The 20,428-nt window shown below is 41.2% G+C and overlaps 1 protein-coding gene across 17 annotated transcripts in view; it reads right to left on the bottom strand.

Moving 5' to 3' along the window:
* Window positions 1-20,428, bottom strand: part of gphnb (gephyrin b) — an 86,727-nt gene that overhangs the window by 19,551 nt on the left and 46,748 nt on the right. For 8 of the 17 annotated variants that reach the window (XM_032542679.1, XM_032542680.1, XM_032542688.1 and 5 more), the window contains 3 exons: window positions 19,224-19,358; window positions 4,855-4,896; window positions 2,912-2,986 (listed from right to left, as the gene is read on the bottom strand). In XM_032542679.1, the coding sequence (XP_032398570.1) occupies window positions 2,912-2,986; window positions 4,855-4,896; window positions 19,224-19,358 (252 nt within the window). The remainder of the gene's footprint in view (window positions 1-2,911; window positions 2,987-4,854; window positions 4,897-19,223; window positions 19,359-20,428) is intronic. The other 9 variants (XM_032542687.1, XM_032542691.1, XM_032542696.1 and 6 more) reach the window with 3 other exon arrangements.

Genomic DNA, 20,428 nt, shown 5'->3' with positions numbered 1-20,428 from the left:
AGACACTAATAACGCACAACAATTACATCAGAAAGTACTACCTAGCTAGTCTCTTCAAACACACAGACGAACCACAAGAATCACAAGTTTTCTACTACCAGTTTTACACATGCCTCTATTGTAGTAGTATTCTGTCCTGCAGCTAAGGTTAATGCAGTAAGTGTACAGTCACCGTTAACTAAGAAACAGCTAAAAAACCTTAATGTAGTGTGGAGTCAGTATGACAAAAAAATTAGCTAGTAGAAAAGATCATACCATCAGAGAGCCATGGGGAGACAGTTTGCATATGGAGATGAACACAGTGGAAAAGCTACAGGAAGGTCTGTGTTAGGAAGTGAGGAGTGTGTAGAGAATGAGTGCAGAAGCAGAATGGGGTGTTTTGGGTTGTATAGGGGGAAGTGAGGTTGGAGGAGACATAAAAGCAGACTTTCAAACACTCTCACACTCATTTCTAATCTAACCTTCACCGCAATCCCCCCGTTATTGGTGAGAGACTGAACAAGTTCAAGAATGGAATGAGCTCAAATGAGGGATGCAAAACAAATGCACACCCACACGCACACGCACGCGCACACATACACACACACAAAGAGAGCAGTTTCCCTTAGTAAGCAAAAACAAATGAAATTAAATTGAAACAAAGTCAGTGAAAGCTGAAAGTGTGTGTATTTGGGCTTTACACCTTCACTCGTTTTAATGGCACATCCTAGTATGCTGATAAAGCATAAAAACACACAAAAATAAAAAAAAATAAACCGTGGCCCCCACGCCAGAAACACTAATAACTCGACTTGCCAACCCCGCTGTCGCCACGGAAACAGTCTGACGACGGGTTGTCATGGAGATCTGCCAGCAAGATCATTGGGCTGGGGAGCGGGTGGCGGCAGCAGCGGTGGTGTCTACAGACACAGAATAGTGAGTGTGGCCAGGTCAGCAAGACACGTGGCTCTGAGGGCTGCGAGCCCACCGGGGGAAAATCGATGGGGCTAATAACCAGCTGGCTGAGGAGATGCTCCAGGAAATGATGGGATGCAACCGCTGCGGTGCTGAGCTCAGCACAAAACAAAGGAGCTGTCACACAAATTATGCAAAACGGGGAAGATTTATCCGTCCGCCGTGAGGAGGAGAGGGCTGTGACAGGGCAAGGGAGGCTCGTTTGAACCGGCTTCAACCGCTTCGCCCCACGGGACGTGGCTAGAAAGGGAGAGAGATGGAGCAGAGGACAAAGCGCTGGAGTGATAGCGACAGAGTGGTAGAGGGCAGGACAAAATGCTACTGTGGCAATCCAGAGCCAAACCCTCCTCCCTGGGGAGTGGAGGCAAGAGCCTGAGGGGGGGAATCAACAGTAGGAAAGAGAGTGACACAGCGGCGAGGAAATGTGTTTCAGCAAAGGCCTCTGCTCTCTCTACTGACTGCCGAGCAATCTTGGCTTCTGTAATTACTGTCCCATGGATCATCTGTTAATCCAAACACACACGCACACACCACACACCCCACACACACACACACACACACACACACACACACACACACACACACACACACACAAAAACACCACACACACACACACACACACACACACACACACACACACACACACACACACACACACACTCACTTCAAATTCAGACCAGGCACATGCACACAGATCCTTACATACTTTTCTGCAAAAACAAATCACTACAGTATTATCATCCACTGATAAACAAATCACATCAAATGATCAGATGGGTGGTGAATGAAAGAGAATGAGTGCTGGTGGAGATCCTGAGAGAGAGGCAATGGGGAGGGATGCTGCTGACCACTAAAGGTGGTGATACACAGGGCATATTCTAGAGCAACTCTGAGTGGCAACACTGTCCAACTCAATTGATGCTTTATTTCTTTTGACTTTTAATCATGTTTTTTTTTTTTTTTTATTGCCATGTGTAACACCACACTAACTAGAAAACGTATCTCTGGATGAACCCAGCACTACACACCTCCCCCTGTAGAAATCTGTTATATGAGGAAGCGTAAAATGTGTGTTTGTGTCTGCAAAATCAAGACTAAGACCTCATTTACACATTGTATTAACATGCAATCTGGATAATGATTTCACCTTGGCCTTTGCATTTAGACCTGCTATCAATAAGCATTCTTATTTTAAATTTTGCTCACATTGTGATCCAATCTCAATATGTTAATTAGGCAGGACCTGCTGGAAAGGATGCTGCTGTAAGGGGTATATTGTAGGTGACCTTTAAACTTGTTGGGTGCACTTTATTTTCTTAGAGCCTCTAAAAGCTTGGTTTAAAAATCTTACTTCCCTGTGACATGACTAAATAGGCAAACCACCCCACAGTAGACATCTTATTTTGATTCAAATATTGCTAAATGTTTAGAGGTGCATGGAAGTACACATGACTACCTTAAACCAGTAAGATGAGCAGTGAAAATACAGCACAGACAGAAATCTCTAATATGAAATACTTAAAACTGTTCATTTGCTAACAAAAGGATTGTGTGTTCAATTATGAATGTAAAATATCCAGACAGATCACATGTTAATACCACGTGTAAATGGGGTCTACTCTACCAGTATCACCCTGCTTTGATCTTTTGCACTGTGACATCTTCACCTTTTTGGGGATTCTAGATCCTGTATTTCCCACTACAGCTTAACACAAACCACCATATACTGTGCATCATCATATTTGTTGTTATTGGAATATCAGCAAAGATGATAAACTAGAGTAAGTGCTACATGTAATAGCAAAGGGTTGCCCAATACGATATTGTCTCAAATGTAAAGTGTGCCTCTCTCTGCCTGTGTGTACGTGTATGTCACTAGTGTGGTGAGGTGCTATGTGGGATGCCAGTGGCCTGCATGCCGGTAGATAAGAGGCTGGTAGTAAGTTAGTGGGTTTACCTGGTCCAAGGTAGAGTACCTTGACTTGAGCGTGATGACCTCATCCAGGTGAGCCCTGAATTCTCTCCGTGAGGCCTGGGGGAAGCCACAGGATAGTCACTCACCTTCATGCCACACACACTCTCCCACTGATGCAGTCAACAGGCATGCACGCCCACACTGATCACACAACATTTCAGTTAGTGGTGCTTTTAAAACACAGTTGATCACTTTGCTCATTTTACACACTAACGCACCAAAAGCGCACACAAACACATCTCAGAACTAAGCCAGTTCTAACCTGACACACATTCTGCAATCAAATCAAAAGGAAATTCTAAATGAAAAGTGGTAGCAAACAACTAGAAAACACTAACCACCAACAACACAATAAAACCAAAGATGGATGAAGAACAGAACCAGTTTAGTGGACTTTTCAGTAGAGTGTTCCTGCTGTGGTCACATTTCTCTGTGTGTGCAAGTGGAAGTTAAGAAGTGAACCCAAGTGAGTGCTTGACCCCTGGCAGTACCCAAAGTCTCTGTCTGGCAACAGCTGGCAGGAGGATACAGAGTACAAGTAATGGCACTACAGTAATCCAGTTACAGTGATTGAACTTCCAATCGTACTACTACGAGCACTATAATTGAAATACTTATAGACAATGCTTGGACTTTTGGCCATATCTTTGCCATTATTATTTAGACATAGAATAATAAAACTAGTTTCAAAACATATGTGATGGCACTTAAAATGCAACCTGACTGATATTGGATTTTTAGGCCAATCTGATTCAACATTTAAGAGTAAACTAAATAAATAATTAGATAGTAATACACATAAGCTGATATTTGTTTTCTGACATTAAGAAAAATCTTAGAAATTATCCTTTTTCATTTTTTTCTTCTATGTAGGTGCACTCACCGCAGTAGTAGAGAATGATTTATTATTTCCAAATAGAGCTATTTATGTCATCTTTTAAAAATTACTTTTTCTTTTTTCATATTGCAATATACCGTATGTCGCAGGGGAAAAACCTATCTCAATGTCAGATTTTTCCAATATCGTGCAGGCCTAATGCCAATGTCAACAAATACAACGAAAGAAAACTATAAACCACAACACTAGCAGTTCTGTAAATGTATTTATAAACACAGGACAGTAACTGCATGACAATTCCTATGGGGAAAAGAGATGATTTCTTGCACATTGTGCACAGATTTCATTACTGCATAATTACAGGTAATCAATAGATTCTGATATCACATTGGACAGGTGTCAGCACTCTTCCACGCCGTTGCACTGAGGCTCCGTCTTAATCACTACAGATCAGAGTCATTGGGGCCTGACCAGAGTAACAAGCACAGGAGAGCTGCAAAGGCTAACAGCACATTCATCAGTCCTTTTCTCTCTTACAAGATGCTGTTTGTGTGTGTGTGTGTGTGTGTGAGAGAGAGAGAGAAAGAGTGAGAGGCCCTGTTCAAGGATCTGAGGTGTGTACACACATTGTTTGTGCAAGCAATATCACTGTCATTCAAATGCATAATTCAAGCATCTTTCAACTTCAATTCTGAGGTTGAAATGCAGTCGAGGAAGATGCCAAGTGATGATGGTTTGTTTATTTTGGAGAGTGTGTGAGTGTGGAGGGTTAGATACAGTATGCGTTTCAGAGTGAGAGCAACAGGGCATTTTACTACAGGATCATGTTGAGGCAAAACATAACAAGACCACATCCAGACAAAACCAGAGAGGAGGAACGGAGAACGTGTGTTGAAAACCACAGAGAGACAGCAGGAGGGCAGCAGGCAGGATGGCACACAAACACACACAAGGGAAAGGATATGAAGTTTAGGGGGTGAAGCAATCATTTCAGACGGGAAGTAAGAAGTGCGGTTGAAGAAGTAGGGAGTACAAATCGATGCTGATGACGGCCGTCAACAATGCATTAGAACACATGCAGGAGTACCTCAGCAATGCTTAGGGTGGATGAACAGGAGGGGAGCCGGGCCTGGTGCCGCGCGAGAGAGAGGAGGGGAGAAGAGAAAAGGGTTAACAGAGCCAAAGCTGGGTTGAGCAGGGGGACAGAGTTACACAGAGACTAACGAGGGAATCTGTCTTTCAGGAGGATATCTACATGACATGTCTCTGTGTGACTGTCTCAAATGGGCCAAGGCAGCCAAGGGCATGACGGACAGGACAGGACGGGGACAGGGTGGGGACCGGACCGGACAGGACAGCAGGTAGGAGATGCATGGGGATTCACTCCCCATCAGAACAATGGGAGAACAGGTTTCACAGGAAACATCACACAATTTGAACACTGCGTCAATTCTTCAGCTTGTCAAATGCAGCCTAAATATGCAAGTGTGTCTGTTTACATTCACGAGACCTTGATAGTGGTAAATAGATTCCACATGACCTCTGTTTATACCGGAACATCAAAGCATTTGCAGCTCTAAGAAGACAGGTATAGAAAATCAGCCTAATGGGAGGAGCATCTTCCTGCTGAGTCCTTTCACAGAGAGCTCAATTGACTGTTAGCGACTCCACTATACTATCCCATTCTTGTGAATGTTCTTATCCTAATCCAGGATGTAAGCGCTCCTTGTTAGCTCAAACATCTGAATCTGGAAGACATACTGTCTGTATCATGTGTAGTATGCTGCCTCGCTAATAAAATGTGTGCTTCAAGTCCTGATTAACGTATCAATTTATTACACATATTAATTTCTTTCTTTTTTTTCAAAAGTGGCCTAACATGACATGCCTTCAAATTACAATACCACAGAATACCCACAGTTTTCCATCAGTATTTACCACTTTGACATACAATGAATGAAATTCATACTTTCCATTGGTTTTGAAGTTCCCACAAATACAGATTAAAAACTGATTAAGGATGCAAGCCTCACTACAACACAGTACTGTATGTAAGCCCAGCAATCAATGCAGGTGTCAATCATTGATCCAAAATGTCTCCATCTGAACATCCCTTCTTCACAATCATGACGACATCTAACACAACATCTTTACAACATGTAAAGCAGAAATCACATGGGAAATGCAATGTGTTATATTCTTCACGGTTTCATGTTACTATATATAACAATGATAACCCAGAATGCTAACCGGTTATTATCCTAACAGCATGTCTTTAAAGCAGCATAGCTAACACCAACCACAGTGGCTAAAGTTGCCCACAATCTGTCAGGTGTATCTCACTACGGATCTTACGTATAGTAGCCCAAAATACATAGCACAATGGAATCTATTTCTAGCAGTACAACCTATTATTGCTTTACAGGGGTCAGCCATGATTGGAGCATTCTCATTTATGCTATGCTAAGGCATTTCTAATAACAATGCCATCACCAAAAGGCACATTAAGACTTTTATTATCTACACTAATGAGGTTGGTAAGTGGTTATGTTTCTGCCTCTTTATCAGGAAGTTGCCCACATATTAATTCTGATGCGCAGATAACGGTTACATTAGATATTGGAGGTGATCTGGACTTTTGCTTAATAACTATAACCATTTTGCTTTTCATTTACTGAAGGCAGAGTAATTCTCTGTTCATTCATGTCCAAGACAGCATCTGTACAGCATTTCATCCATGTGGTATTTCCAAGAGCCGTCCAGCTCTGAAATGGCAACTCACTGGGAAATCCTTTTAAAAGATATCACATCTATTCCCATAAAAATAATGGCCTGCATGAAAGCCAAGCTCACTACGAATAATTACTTAAGTCATTAGATTATTCCCAGTCTTTTCTTGTGAAACAATAACATTGGAGATTATATAATAAATTGCCTTTTTAAAGTGGGGCTGTCAAGGGATGGGCATCTCATCCCCAATCATTGAAATGCTAAAGATTCACAGTAGCTGCCCTCATCAAACTCACCGCTCAGATAAAGGGCAGTGGCAGGAAATTATGGGAGGTCACAAACGGAAACTCAGGAGTGAACTACACAAGAATCTCCTAAACACTGTAGCAGCAAGGTAGCACACTGTTAAGTTAATTAATTAACTAAGTAAGTTAATTTCCCCCCTTGTGGGATCAATAAAGTGTACAAAAAATAAATAAATAAATAAATAAAAAGAAAAAAGAAAAAACTCAACTCACCAACATCGAATGAAACTATTTGTCCTCTCCAGTCTCATCACACAAGATATTTTGTTTACAGTTACATTACTTTACATGATTTCTAGAAACTGACATCCTACAAATTCTACATTTAAGTATTTTGCATGTAGCTGTAGCAAGTAGATCCATATACAGTTAGATGCATCTTAGATTGACTGAATAATTTATGTAAATTGTATTTTATTTTATTTTTTATTTTAATTTGGTTTACAAAACTTTGGTTTGGGCTGCTTGCACCACATATATGTTGTTTTGCTTGAGTTTGTATTTTCTAAATCTCTACAATGGCGGTTCGGAGTGCAAAGTCAACAGGAGTCATAGTAAAATTGGCCTCAATTAGGAATGATAAAACCAACAATTATGAAAAATAGACCAGAATGTTCCTTAAACTGGCACAGGAACAACATTGTATTCTGTTTTCCAACAGTACCCAGTACCAAGTCTTTTGAATATTACATAATAATGATGTAAAACCCTCACAGTCATGAATATGTGTTATTACATTACAGATTCCGCATATCTTAACTGAATTATAGATTCAGTTTGATCAGCGAAAACATCTTTTGAATGATATCACACACTCTGACTGCAGGATTCTGTCTTTTGCTGTAAAATTAAACTTGTGTGCTATCAGTGCTTTAAGCAGCAAGTTATAGAAAAGGAAAACAGACTTGCTCCCCAACGTCGCCCCTGTGAATAAATGAAAGAATTCACACCGTAAAAAGCCAAACAACCAGAAACTACAGCTGACCAGAAGCATGTGCTGCATGCTCTATTGTCCAGCCCTGGTCATTCATCACTGCCCTCCTATGTCCGTCTCCATCAATTAGAAATTAATGAGCTATTATGTGAGTTGCCAGTGTGGCAGAGAGTGAGAGCTAACACAGCTGATTTGACAGGCCCCCACCCCCACCCCCAACCCCACCCCCAATCCCTTCCCACTCCTCAACAACAGCCCACATGGTGAATAAGCACACTCAGTACAGCTGTTCAGACAGTCTCATCCATTCCTCTTACTGCCCTTCATTTCCTGTCTATCTTCTCCTCCTCCGCTCTGTCTGTCTGTCTATCTGTCTCTTTCTGTCTCGCTATTTAAAGCTCTCTTGTACTCTTTCCATTCTCTCTCCCTTACCCTCGAGGCAAACTCATTGAGTCAGTGGGCATGAGTAATTTAAGATAAATATGATATCACATACAATTCATGCAAACTTCACACATACAGATACATAAGGCATGTGTGGGGGAAGTACAGTATGTGCATATGACACTGTATACTGTGCAAGTAGATAGCTACAGCATTTATCTTAAAAGCAAAAATCCTAAATTGTGCACACACTCTATACACACATGAACTAGCACCCTGGACTCCGCTGAAGTGTTTTTGACTTAATGCCTGTAGCAACTTGACCCAAATGGTCTATGGCTGCTACAAGCAAATAAAGAAAGGGAAGCGGCTGATCAGAGACAAAAGAACACTTTCCTTTATCTGGTCTCTGCAACAATCTATCACACAAATTATAAAACATCCTGTGTCCTATACGATCTAGCAGCCACCACAGCCATCCCTCTGCTCCTGACATTCAATAGGGTAGGATCATTCTTCACTGCTCAAGCTGCCTTTTCCATCCAGTGATTGAAAGCTGTTGTCTCTCTTGTTAACTTAGAGGAGAATACACGCTCCAGCTTGACATGCATGTTTATATTTACCCCCAGGCCAAGTAAAGATCGGGAAGATCTCAGCAGATTTTCAAAAAGGGAAAAAAAAGACTGGTACACTGCAAAAATGTCCGTATGAAGTCGTTCTGTGTTAAGGCTTTAAAGCATTAAGTCTCCAATGCCTGTGTGCTTGTTTCATGTATTTTCTAAAATATATATTTTTAAAGGGATTGTTGGACATTTTCAAAATTATCTTATTTAATTTTTTTTAGCGTTAGATGAGAAGATTGATACCACTGTTTTTTGGTATATTTTCTATGTTGTGTTTCTTTTTATGGCAAATGTGAAGCTCCCACCAGCAACCAGGCGGCTTAGCTTAATTTAGCACAAAAACTGGAAAATGGTCTGTCCAAAGGTTGTCTATATCCACAACGTTCCACTTACGGAATTTCTATCGTTCTGACGGAAATTTGGCCAGATGTTACTCTTTTCGGATGTCCCGTTACCTTCCACTTTCTTCGCGTTGTATTTTGCAGAAGTGCTGTGGCTCCGCTCGGCTCTTAGCACCGTCCAAGACAATTGTATACCAATAAACCAGAACATGTTCTTCTCCCATCCCGGTAATGCTGCGTAGACTAGCCAGACCCTCCTCCACAACGCTGTGGGGGAAGGTCTGGAAATGAGAGACTAGTCCAAGGGTAACAAAATCTACTTAAAACACCTCCAAAGCTCGCAATTATTCACATTATATCTCATTTGTTTAATTTGTACAACAAACAATGTGTTAAAATGACACCTTGTGGTTTTACTGGGGGTAATGTGACAAACTATATCTCAGTTCCTGCTTTTTGTTGTTGAGAAAACCAGCAAGAACTCCAGAAAGTCGCTGCATTCAGCCAATAGTTGTCTCATTACATAAGATGTTAGCCAATGAGCTTTGGTAGGTCTGGTAGGTGTATTTGTTCCCCTTTAGAGCCAGGGTAGTTGTTTACCCGTTTCCAGTCTTTGTGTAAGCTACACTTACCAGCTGCTGGCAATTAGTTAAATACAGTAGAGACATCAGAGTGGTATTAATCTTAAATATTCTCATGCAAAGAAAATAAATAAGCGTACACAATTCCCACAATGTCAAACTATTCTTTTAACAAAATTAAATGTTGAGAGAAGTTATAAACAGAAATGTCTTGAAAAGTAAATGTTTGGCAGTATAATGATATTTCGTTGGCCTGTCCTAAGAGCATCTATTTCTAGTGTCTGTGGAAAACAGCAGGAAAACTCTGTAGTGAAAACGGGAACAAAAGGCATTAACTAGCCCTGCGTAGATTTTTTTTAGATCTTTTCTTCATACATGGTGGGAACCTTTGTGTAACTTAGCATCGATCATGCTGCAAATGTATTGCTGTTCCTGACATTTCAATGGTAGAGTCTCCACGGCTACATCAATATCCTGCTGCTTCTCCTTGTCAGCTGTTTAGAGCCGTCATGGATTTTGAAGGTGCTGCTTCATCCATTTTGCCCTCATTTCCATTGCAGTAGAGCTTCAGCTAAGCTGCTAAGTTGGTGACTGGAGGGAAGCACATGGTAACCCCAGGGAAAAGGAACAACAACGTAGGCATTGGGATCAAGGGGGTTCTAAGGAATTTTTCTGTAAGGTGCTCTGGGTAAAAAGAATGTGGATGGAGCTGCTTCTGTTTCTGACAAGCTTGACTCAAATACTGATGGAGTCCTGTGAGATTGCTACACTTGCTCATCCTCCTTTCTTTGTCTTTTTATGAATGTGTAATGTCCAACCTTCTAACACTGCAGAAACACCAAGGCCACAATATCAGGCACACAAACCCCTTCACCCTCACTCCTCTTCCTCACCCTGCAGCCCCTAGCTAGTTTAAGCTAGTCAACAACAGTCCCATCACTTCATTACTCACCCTTCTACCCCCTAAATTCATTCATGCCCTGATTGCGTTCCTCCTTCAGGCCTCATCATCCTCATCCTCATCATCATCAGCACACACATGTCCAAATATGTAAGCAAGAGCTGAACTTATATATACAAACACACACTGTACACGCAATGCATCCACCACCATTTCCACTCAGCTAATAATACAAAATTCTTCACTTATTAAACAGGCGCACAATTTACTTCTGCACACATACATACACGCACGCACACACACATACACGCACGCACACACACACACATGCACGACACACACACACACACACACACACACACACACACACACACACACACACACACTCTTAAAAAAACTGTAAACATTCTCTCAGATATGCAGGAGGAAAGACATTACTTACCATCTTCTGCCTGGAGTCGGAACAGAATGAGCTCCCCGGCACATTCACACAAGAACACACACCCTTTACACACTCACATACACACTCACTAACTGGGAGAGAGTGAGCAAGGGAAGAGCAAGCGAGTAAGAGGGAAATCGAGAGAAAGAGAGAGAGAGAGATAAGATAAGAAGGGAAAGCTGGAGTGAGAAGGACACACAAGAGAGTGAAAGAGCAGCAAGGAAATGCAACAGCCAAAGAGACAATAAGGAGGAGGAGGGTATGGAGCTGTACATATGGTGCTGCGCTAAATCATACATGCATGACTGAGGTTTGTGTGTGCGCATGTCTGTGTGGGTATGTGTGTGGGAAATGATGGATGTGACTCTTTCTCCTATCCCTCCAACCCTTACTTTTCTCTCTCTCATGGGGGGGGGGGGGGGGGAGGAGATCAGGACTAATGTGAGGTGAGCTACAGGACTCGCTCTCGGGAATGAACAGATGGCTTCATATTGATAAACAAACAAACAGACAGAAAGATAGAGGACTGGCTAGCCAAACTGTCCTCTGTTTCCTGTGTGTTTCTTTATTTTCAATTATATCCATCTTTCCTTTCCCACCTCCCACTCTCTTTCACTCCCTTGTCCTCTCTAACTTATTAGCTCTCTCTCCCTTTCTCTCACGTTCACTCCCTCCCACTCTACTTCTCTCTATCCCTTTGCCTTTCTTTCCCACTCACTACATCATAAATCCTCCACACCACCAGCGGGCCAGGAGACGAGGAGTCACTTTTATGAGCCTTACTGCACTGGAGGACATATCTAGTAGGGCTGCTGCTGCTTGCTGGACACACACACACACACACACACACACACACACACACACACACACAAAAACATATAACAAGTCCTATCTATCGTTTCCACAGGGGAATAAACCTGCGAGGAATGACGACACAGGCTGTAAAAAAGTGCCTGAGCGTTACACTGCGCCAGGTTACGATGTCCTCATCGGAACAGACCAACAAAACCATACAGTCACACACTCACTCAATGCAATATATGCACACAAACACAGTCCAGTGACATGGAAATAAAGAGAAAATGGCAAAGCACAAGAATTCAGTACATTTTTCTCTTACTTAGACCCTGCAACATCCAGATTACTTTTACAAACCACCATGTGAGCCTTTACCTTAAGGACAAACCACCATAAAGTGTCTCAGTAGGATTCTGGGCCACCGTGAGCCTCCAGAACAGCTTCAACTTCCTCCTAAAAGTCCTTGTCTCTGTTGATGGATTAACACAATTCCTCCAAAAGATATTCCCTTTATTTGCTGTTTTAATGATGGTGGCGGAGAACACGTGTAAACTCATTGCTACAAATCTCCCATAGAATTTCAGCTGGGATGAGGTGACTGCAAGGCCACAACGGTCACATCACTTTCATCTTGATTAACCTTTGTGAATGGGAATGTTTAATACTCTTACTAAAGTATGCAAAGCATTGGCTTGGTTTCACAAATGACATATAAAAACAAAGAACTGTATAATATCTGAATTCTGTTTTCTGCGTTCATCTAGCCTATAAACATTATTTTTATCTGGTTATCAGGCTTTTCAAAGTAATGGCACTCTAATACATAAAATGAATGAGAAATTATATGTTCACTGCGGTATTATTTACACTCATGCCAATTAAAATCACATTTTGCTTTCACTAATAGAGACCTTATAGTTATACTATTGTAGGCCTGTATACATCTTTACTACAAAGAGCACAGAGACAGTACTGTCCTTGACTAACTTCCTGTACTTTCGAATGATGTTTAACTATAGCATCTTTGTAGTTAATTATTGATTATAAACAATTAATTCATTGATTTTTTTGTTTTTACATACAAAAAAGTGCAGAGGAGAAGCCCTGAGTTTGTTCCTGCTATCTTCCTCTCAGGCTGAAAGTATCACCAATTAGAGGGAGGGGGGCATTATCCTCCTAACAGCCTTAGAAGTGAAACAAGGCAAATTAAACTATTACATGATCGCACACATGTACGCGTTCAACTGCCCAGTATTAATAATAATTATTATTTCTCCTATTCTGTTCTGGGCTACAGGAAGAGAAGCTTCTATACAGGCTGTAGAGCATTGGTCCATCACACTACAGCTGGCTGATTTGACATTGAAACGATGCTTACACGTACAGCCAGGGCATAAATCATTCATCTCACTCCATCTGATCATCTCACTCTGTCAATGATTCTTTGTCAAAACTCATTTGCAAGTGATGATTCTGCAATCTGCATACCGATCCAGCTCAAGCCAAACATCATGTACAATATTCACATGCCATGACTATCCCATTAGTTATGACTGCTGGTAAAATCCTGCAAGGGACAGAAAACTGTCCAATAGCCAAGCTTATACTTGTGACTTTGAGCAAATGGTGCCATTGTGCCCATAATCTATTTTAAGTAGCAGGTGGTTAAGCTTTACAAAATGAAGTCAGCTGAAACGTTTTCAATAATAAATAAGTTGATAATTCAGTCAGCAACGATTTAAATTATGTATTACATGTCAAGTGCCTTAATAAGCACAACGCCAAACATCTGCTATATTTTCACTTCTCAAAACGTGAGGATTTGCTGTTCTTCTCAAAAAGTTTTTTTCTTTTTACAATTTTCTGAGTAGGCGATCAATTAATGAAAAAAACACCTGGCATATTAATTGATAATGTAAATATACTTCTTTAGGCCCTAGTTCAGATAGTGTCAGATGAGTCAATCACAGAAAAGCATGCTACATTTACCAAAATAATAGCATTATATAACATACTACCCACTCCACCACATACTGAAAGCAGGTTTAAATGCTCTTTATTTACATTAATATGTTTTATAAGTCTGGTATGCATGTACAAATAGCTGGATGTGTACATGTTAACATGGTCTGGTTTTGACTTGCGGTAGTGATCAGAATGCCAATACATTCATGTTGAAGGTCACGGAAGTGGCGTGTGCTGAATTGCACGACTGCACTGTGATTCATTTCCCACATTCCAGTGAAGAAGGAGAAGTTGATTTCCATAAGCCTTGGCCTTGGCGCCAAAGCCATACATCACTTCATTAATCAAAACAAAACAAAACGCTACAGGACCAATGCCGAGAGAGGCAGTGTCCTCTAGGTGCATAGCCAGCACCTGACAGAGTTTGTCCAATGGCATCATGGGAGATTGAGAACATTGAATATTTTAATCAAAATAAATGCCAATATCCGTCAAGTTGATGGGATGTTTGGAACAGTATAGTCAGAGCATAAATACTGGTAGCACCTGCTGATGCTTCAAGGTGAAAGCGCCGATGGAAAATACAGCAGTCAGGCTTAAGAGGCATTATTATTTTAGGCCTTAAATTCACATTAAAAATGAGGTAAAACTTAATTTGCTTGGTCTCCTGTTGACTTATCAACTGACAAAAGGAAGGTATTCAATAAGTAACTAAATAATGGCAGAATAATTAAATATCTGAATAATCAAACTTAACTTAAGTATTTGTCAACCTGTCGTCTCTGTTTCTCTATTGGTCATGATAAAATGTATACTCATTACCTCCACTGTAGTTTGGGAAAACATGGCCTGCTCCAAGAACAACATCAATCAGAACAAAGAGCACAACCCTTGTAGCGCTTTCCAAACAAAATTATGTTTTACTTTTAATACAGTTTGATTTAAAGGATTTTACACACAATAGAATAAAAACTGGTAAAATCCACATCATTTTCTCTTAAGATTATTTTCATTAACTAATTATGATGATTTGTGATGATTAAAACAGATTTATCTTTGGACCCCTAGGATCCACCATCCACTTAGCTGACCTAACTACCTGTTATTGTGGATCTGCAGCTAGAGCAGCTTCAAGTGGACAACTCAGTCAATGAACAAAAATATTGCTTGGTGAACATTTCCCTGTATCAACGTTGGACTATTCATTTTATGTGCAACCAAAAATATTCTTAGCTTATGACATAATCCTACATCTTATAATATATAATACACCCAAATAAGGCAAGAATATTTTTGTAGTTGTGTGTTAAAAAAATAGGAACAGGAGACACCAAACAAACACACACACACACACACACACACACACACACACACACCACACACACACACACACACACACACACACACACACACACACACACACACACACACACACACACACTGTCAACCATCCTCAGAGTCAAAGCCCTATCTCCCATATGCTTCATTAATCCAAACTCAGCATTACATAACTGTACTAAATGCTCATAGGAGTGGAAGGGTACAACTACACTGTCTGTATCTTGTATATGTGTGTTTCTAGGTGCGTCTTCCCGTGTGTGTTTTCTTGTGTGCATACACAAGTAAGGGACAGAGTGACAGAGAGCGAAAAATCTGGTTACATGAATGGTTGTAGAGCTGCTCAGTTTGGAATCCTTTTGTATTGGTTTGCATTTGTGGGCTGTGGGGTGTATGTGGGCTGTATGTGTGTGTGTGTGTGTGTGTAAGACAGTCACTTTTTCCTTTGAGGATGACTCTGTGTGTCCAAATTTATTGTATGTGCTTATCTGTTTGTGTTGTGTTGCAGTTGTTGCACACTGACGGACATTAACTGGGAGTCTGTCCTCCTCCTTGGTGTAGAGGCACACCCACAGGCTTTATGCTTAATGGCAAAACCTATGAGAAACTATAGCGCTCCTTTGGCACATACACATATATACACATTCACACACATTTTCACAAATGCTTATCTTGTGTCATATGCCATCCAGTTGAAAACACATCCAGTGCCGTAACTTGACAAATGCTACTGGAACTGAAGTGCTGATACAGGACCTGTGTGTGTATTTATGCATGTTTCTATCTGGTGTTTCCTAGCTCGTGTTTTACTCTGTGACCTGTGGTGTCGGCCCTGCTTGTATGGGAACCGCGGCAGCAGCTCTGTCGGTGACAAGATTAAGACCTACTCCATATACCTTCTACTCGCGCTGCCAACAAGACCCAGCTAACAAACTAACACAGCCACAGTGGCACATGAAATGCATCAGTGAACAGAGCCATTCTGGCTCTGGCTCCAGGGACATTGTGTACATACTGTCGCCAGCCGCTTGCAACGTGGGAATTTCAAAGAACATATGGCAGCTTGTCGCTGGGAAACAGCCTGTGACTGAATCTAAACAAGCTAAGAGCTATACCTAGAAAAGCCATTAAATGTCTGTTATCTGCCATTCACAAAGACACACATGTCCAAAAACGCAAATCAGACCCAAACGCTAACTAATGTGGTTGGCATGTGATCATGACAGGCTAGCGATGCTCAAACTGGGTCAATAACAAAGAAAGGCTTCAGTGCAAAGACAGGTGTGAGTGTGTTTTTGTATGTTGGGGCAATAAAAAGGATGGGACAGGACTACCTCACTGCATCAGTGAAGCCAGTAGCTGCACTGGGACAACAGCAGAAGCAACAAAGCTCCCCACTGTCTAATTATTTACAGCTCCACACTCTGTAGCTCAGCTGAGGTCAACAACATCTTGGCTAAGTCTGAGGCTCTCTAACAATGAGCAGTCAAACAAGCTGTGATCACCGCAAGGTAGGGCACAGAGCAGTGTCGAGGGAAAAGATGCATCGGTTTAGGTCATCAACATGGACCGGGTGGCTGGAAAGCGCTGGGATTTTTGAAAAGTAAAAAGTGAAGTATCATATATTTCCATTTAGTACAAACACCAGCAATTATCCTCCTGCAGAGGCAAAGACTGCAAAGAAGTTAAGGGATAAAGGACCATGTTCGTTATATTTGTCATGTGTCATTTTCAGGTTATTGGTCACTCACTGAAACATCACTGAGAGACAAGGTCATAGGTTTAACTGAAAGAACTTTCAGCGCACTGTTAACGTAGAAAACCCAGGCACACCCAAGGTAGCGTTGCTGCAATGTTCGGCGTCATTGCTCTCTCTACAGAAAACGATGGTTCAAACAAGCACACAATTCCGCCACTGTTCATGGATTTGCCACAACCACATTCAAAAATCTTAGTGTTTTGCCGTTCTTATTTGATTTTTGGGACAAATCAAGAAAACATCAAAGATTCTTTTTGACTGCAAATCAGATCCTAAACTGATTTAAGACCAAGAGGAGAATCAGTACCAGTTTTTTACAAGAGCTGGAGCGGAAACAATATTGCTAAGCTGTTGTCATTTCAAGCGTTAAGCTAATATGTTCATTTTGGGTTTTCAATAAAACCCGGGAATTCATCACTTTCCCTACTCTCTGTGCCATCGCATTACTTGCTGCTAAGTTCTTTACATCTTGACAGATTGTTATTACATATGACTAAACTGCACAATATATCTACATAATATCTACATTTTCAACCGACTTTTAAAAATGTGCTGCTGGGGTTAAGCGGACTCTTTACCTCTCATCACTCTGCTAACACTGAGCAGAGAGAGAGCGAGAGAGAGAGAGAGAGAGAGAGAGAGAGGAGAGAGAGCGAGAGAGAGAGAGAAGGAGAGAGAGAAGAGAGAGAGAGAGAGAGAGAGAGAGAGAGGAGAGAGGAGAGAGGAGCGAGAGGAGAGAGAGAGAGAGACAGAGAGAGACAAGTGTGTTATCCTCCGACTGCTACCTCTGTCTCATGACTCGCCTATGCACCCGCCCTACCTCCTCCACTAACATCCCATCCCCCTGTTCCCATGGCAACTCCCTCATCCATTCCCATAGCACCTGCCTGCTGTCCGGGAGACACATGGAGACGTGACACTGACAGATGAGGTGAAAGAGAGAGAGAGAAACAGGAGACAGAAAGAGAGAGAGAGAGTTGACGCCATTCTGCATTTTAAGAACCTGCAGGAGAGATGAGTGAAAACATAGAGGGATACTTGGACATTTCATGATAAAATGAATTTCTTTTAGCATCAAGAATTATGTCACTTAAACAGAAAACAAGTTAGCACTCCTCATTATAACCAACAGGTACCGTTGCTGTCGACATGTGATGCAGATGGGCTACAAAATGAGTGCTGAGAGTGACAACAAAAACATTTTTGGGAAAAAAAGGACACAAGTTGACAAAATGTTAAAGTATCCCATTAAAAGCGGGGACAGACAAAGCAGACTCAGGGTATATTGTAAAAAAAATTCCAATGTGTTGAATTAAACCTGGGAAATCATTCTGAAGGCATAAGCATCCAAGCATGAGAACCACAACCTGCTGTCTCCATGAACACACAAATACACACACTCACACACAAACAACATGGGTTTTACATATAAAACACATTGAAACAGACACAAAACATACACTTTGCGAAGTTGAGACACTGAAAGAGAACATCGGTCAAGACTGTTGGGTGGGTGGGTGCGTGCGTGTGTGTGATTTTAATAACCTGAATACCCTGAACACATATTAAGACATAAATACAAATAAAAAACACATTTCAACCATGCAAAAGGCAAGTTAAAAGAAAAAACTTTTCTCCCCCCAAGTAACTGAAATGAAACAATGAACTTACAATCAGAAATCTTTGTCTTTTGAGTATAACAATGATTCCACTGGAAACCATATATGTTTGTGCACAAAATAGCAAACTGTATAGCTACAATAACCATGGTCTGTGGAAGTAAACGCAGTTGAGCTGTGGGAGACAAACAGTAGGGCTGAGCAGACAGGAAAATGGACTAGGGCAGGCTTTGTGTGTGTGTGTGTGTGTGTGTGTGTGTGTGTGTGTGTGTGTGTGTGTGTGTGTGAAAGCATAAGCTATACAGTATGTGTGTTGCTGGAAGTGTATTTTCTTGCACTTCTATCCTGTTCTGTTTTGACTCTTTTATTGGGGCAGGTTTTGATTTAGGATTGTGGCTTACATTTATAATTAGGATCAGATGTAAGGGTACTTTGAAGACCATTAAAGATTAAATCGGCACATTACATCACACTAAAATGCATACTTGTAGCTTTAGATTGGCAACAAGAACTAATTGAATCATCAGATTTATTTTTCAACCAGATTGGGTACCACTGATTCAGGCTAATGGAACTTTGTGTTGGAGTTTATAAAGGGTTAGGAAATAAATATTGACAAGGTAAAGTCCTCACAGGGATATAGAACAACCATGTATATGTAAGTACAACCATGATAAATTTGTGTTTGTCCTAAGAAATGTACAAGCATGAGTGTGTTTACTGTACGTGTACTCACTTTGGGTGTGGGACAGGAAGCAGTCGAGAGGCGGGATGTGGCCTGGGCGCGGGGCGACTCCGATGGCGTGGTGCTGAGAGAGGCTGTATCCCTGGGCAACACCTGCACACCCCGTGAGATAATGGAGTCTGGGATCTGAGATAACACACAGACACACACACAAACGTACGCAGACACACGTGCATGTAAACACAACACACCATATACCCATAGGCAGCACATACTGATATTAAAAATCCATGAAGAGACACACACACACACACACACACACACACACACACACACACACACACACACACACACACACACACACACACACACACACACACACACATACATGTATACATATATATACATATATATACATACATACACGCTACAAACACAAAAACCAGCCGAGAGGACACATATTTAAACATCTCTAATGTGTCGTTAAACTTAAACTACTACTATGCGCCTACTCACAGGGGTTGATGCAGATGAAAGACCAACAACCTTAAAAATGTGAAATGATGATGCAAATAATGAGATATCGAGGGGCGGAGTCTTACCAACTTCCTTCTGTGACTGGACAATGAAGTGGGATGTTACCCTGACAACAGAGTTATAAAGCAGGGTCCAGGCTGCAGACAGGGCAGGATAGGATGATGGGTATGGAGAGATACTTGATGTTATATGTGACTTCACACAGTAGACATGACAAACACACACACACACACACACACACACACACCCCCACCCACCCGCAAACACACACACACACGCACACACACTCACACACACAGATGTATGTAGAGACACGCAGTCATGATATATGGTATACAGATACATGACAAATTTATGTTAAGGAAAAGATTTCCTCTTTTTCAACTTAGGATGCTATTATGTAGCCGAGAGAAATAAAGTCAAAAAACCTGTGCACATGCAAATTCAAACAAACAAGACTCATTTGGTGACAAGACCCAGGATGATGTCTATTTATAAGAGCCAGTCAGAGAAATGGAAATGTGTTCAGCTCCGGTTTTAAAAAAAGTTATTCATCACAGATTCTGATCTATGATTGCATGATTGCCCAGTATAACCATTTTATTAGGGTATGGGTTTAAAAAAAAATCTACCATCTAAAAGGTGCTACCTGTAACATTTTTAAACATCAATATGTTTTGTAATGGTGTACCTTTGGTATAATAATATCACAACAGCCT

This window comes from Etheostoma spectabile, chromosome 18, assembly GCF_008692095.1.
Source record: "Etheostoma spectabile isolate EspeVRDwgs_2016 chromosome 18, UIUC_Espe_1.0, whole genome shotgun sequence".
Classification (NCBI taxonomy): domain Eukaryota; kingdom Metazoa; phylum Chordata; class Actinopteri; order Perciformes; family Percidae; genus Etheostoma; species Etheostoma spectabile.
Note: the sequence above shows the minus strand (reverse complement) of the source record. Positions and strands in the feature narration are given on the sequence as shown.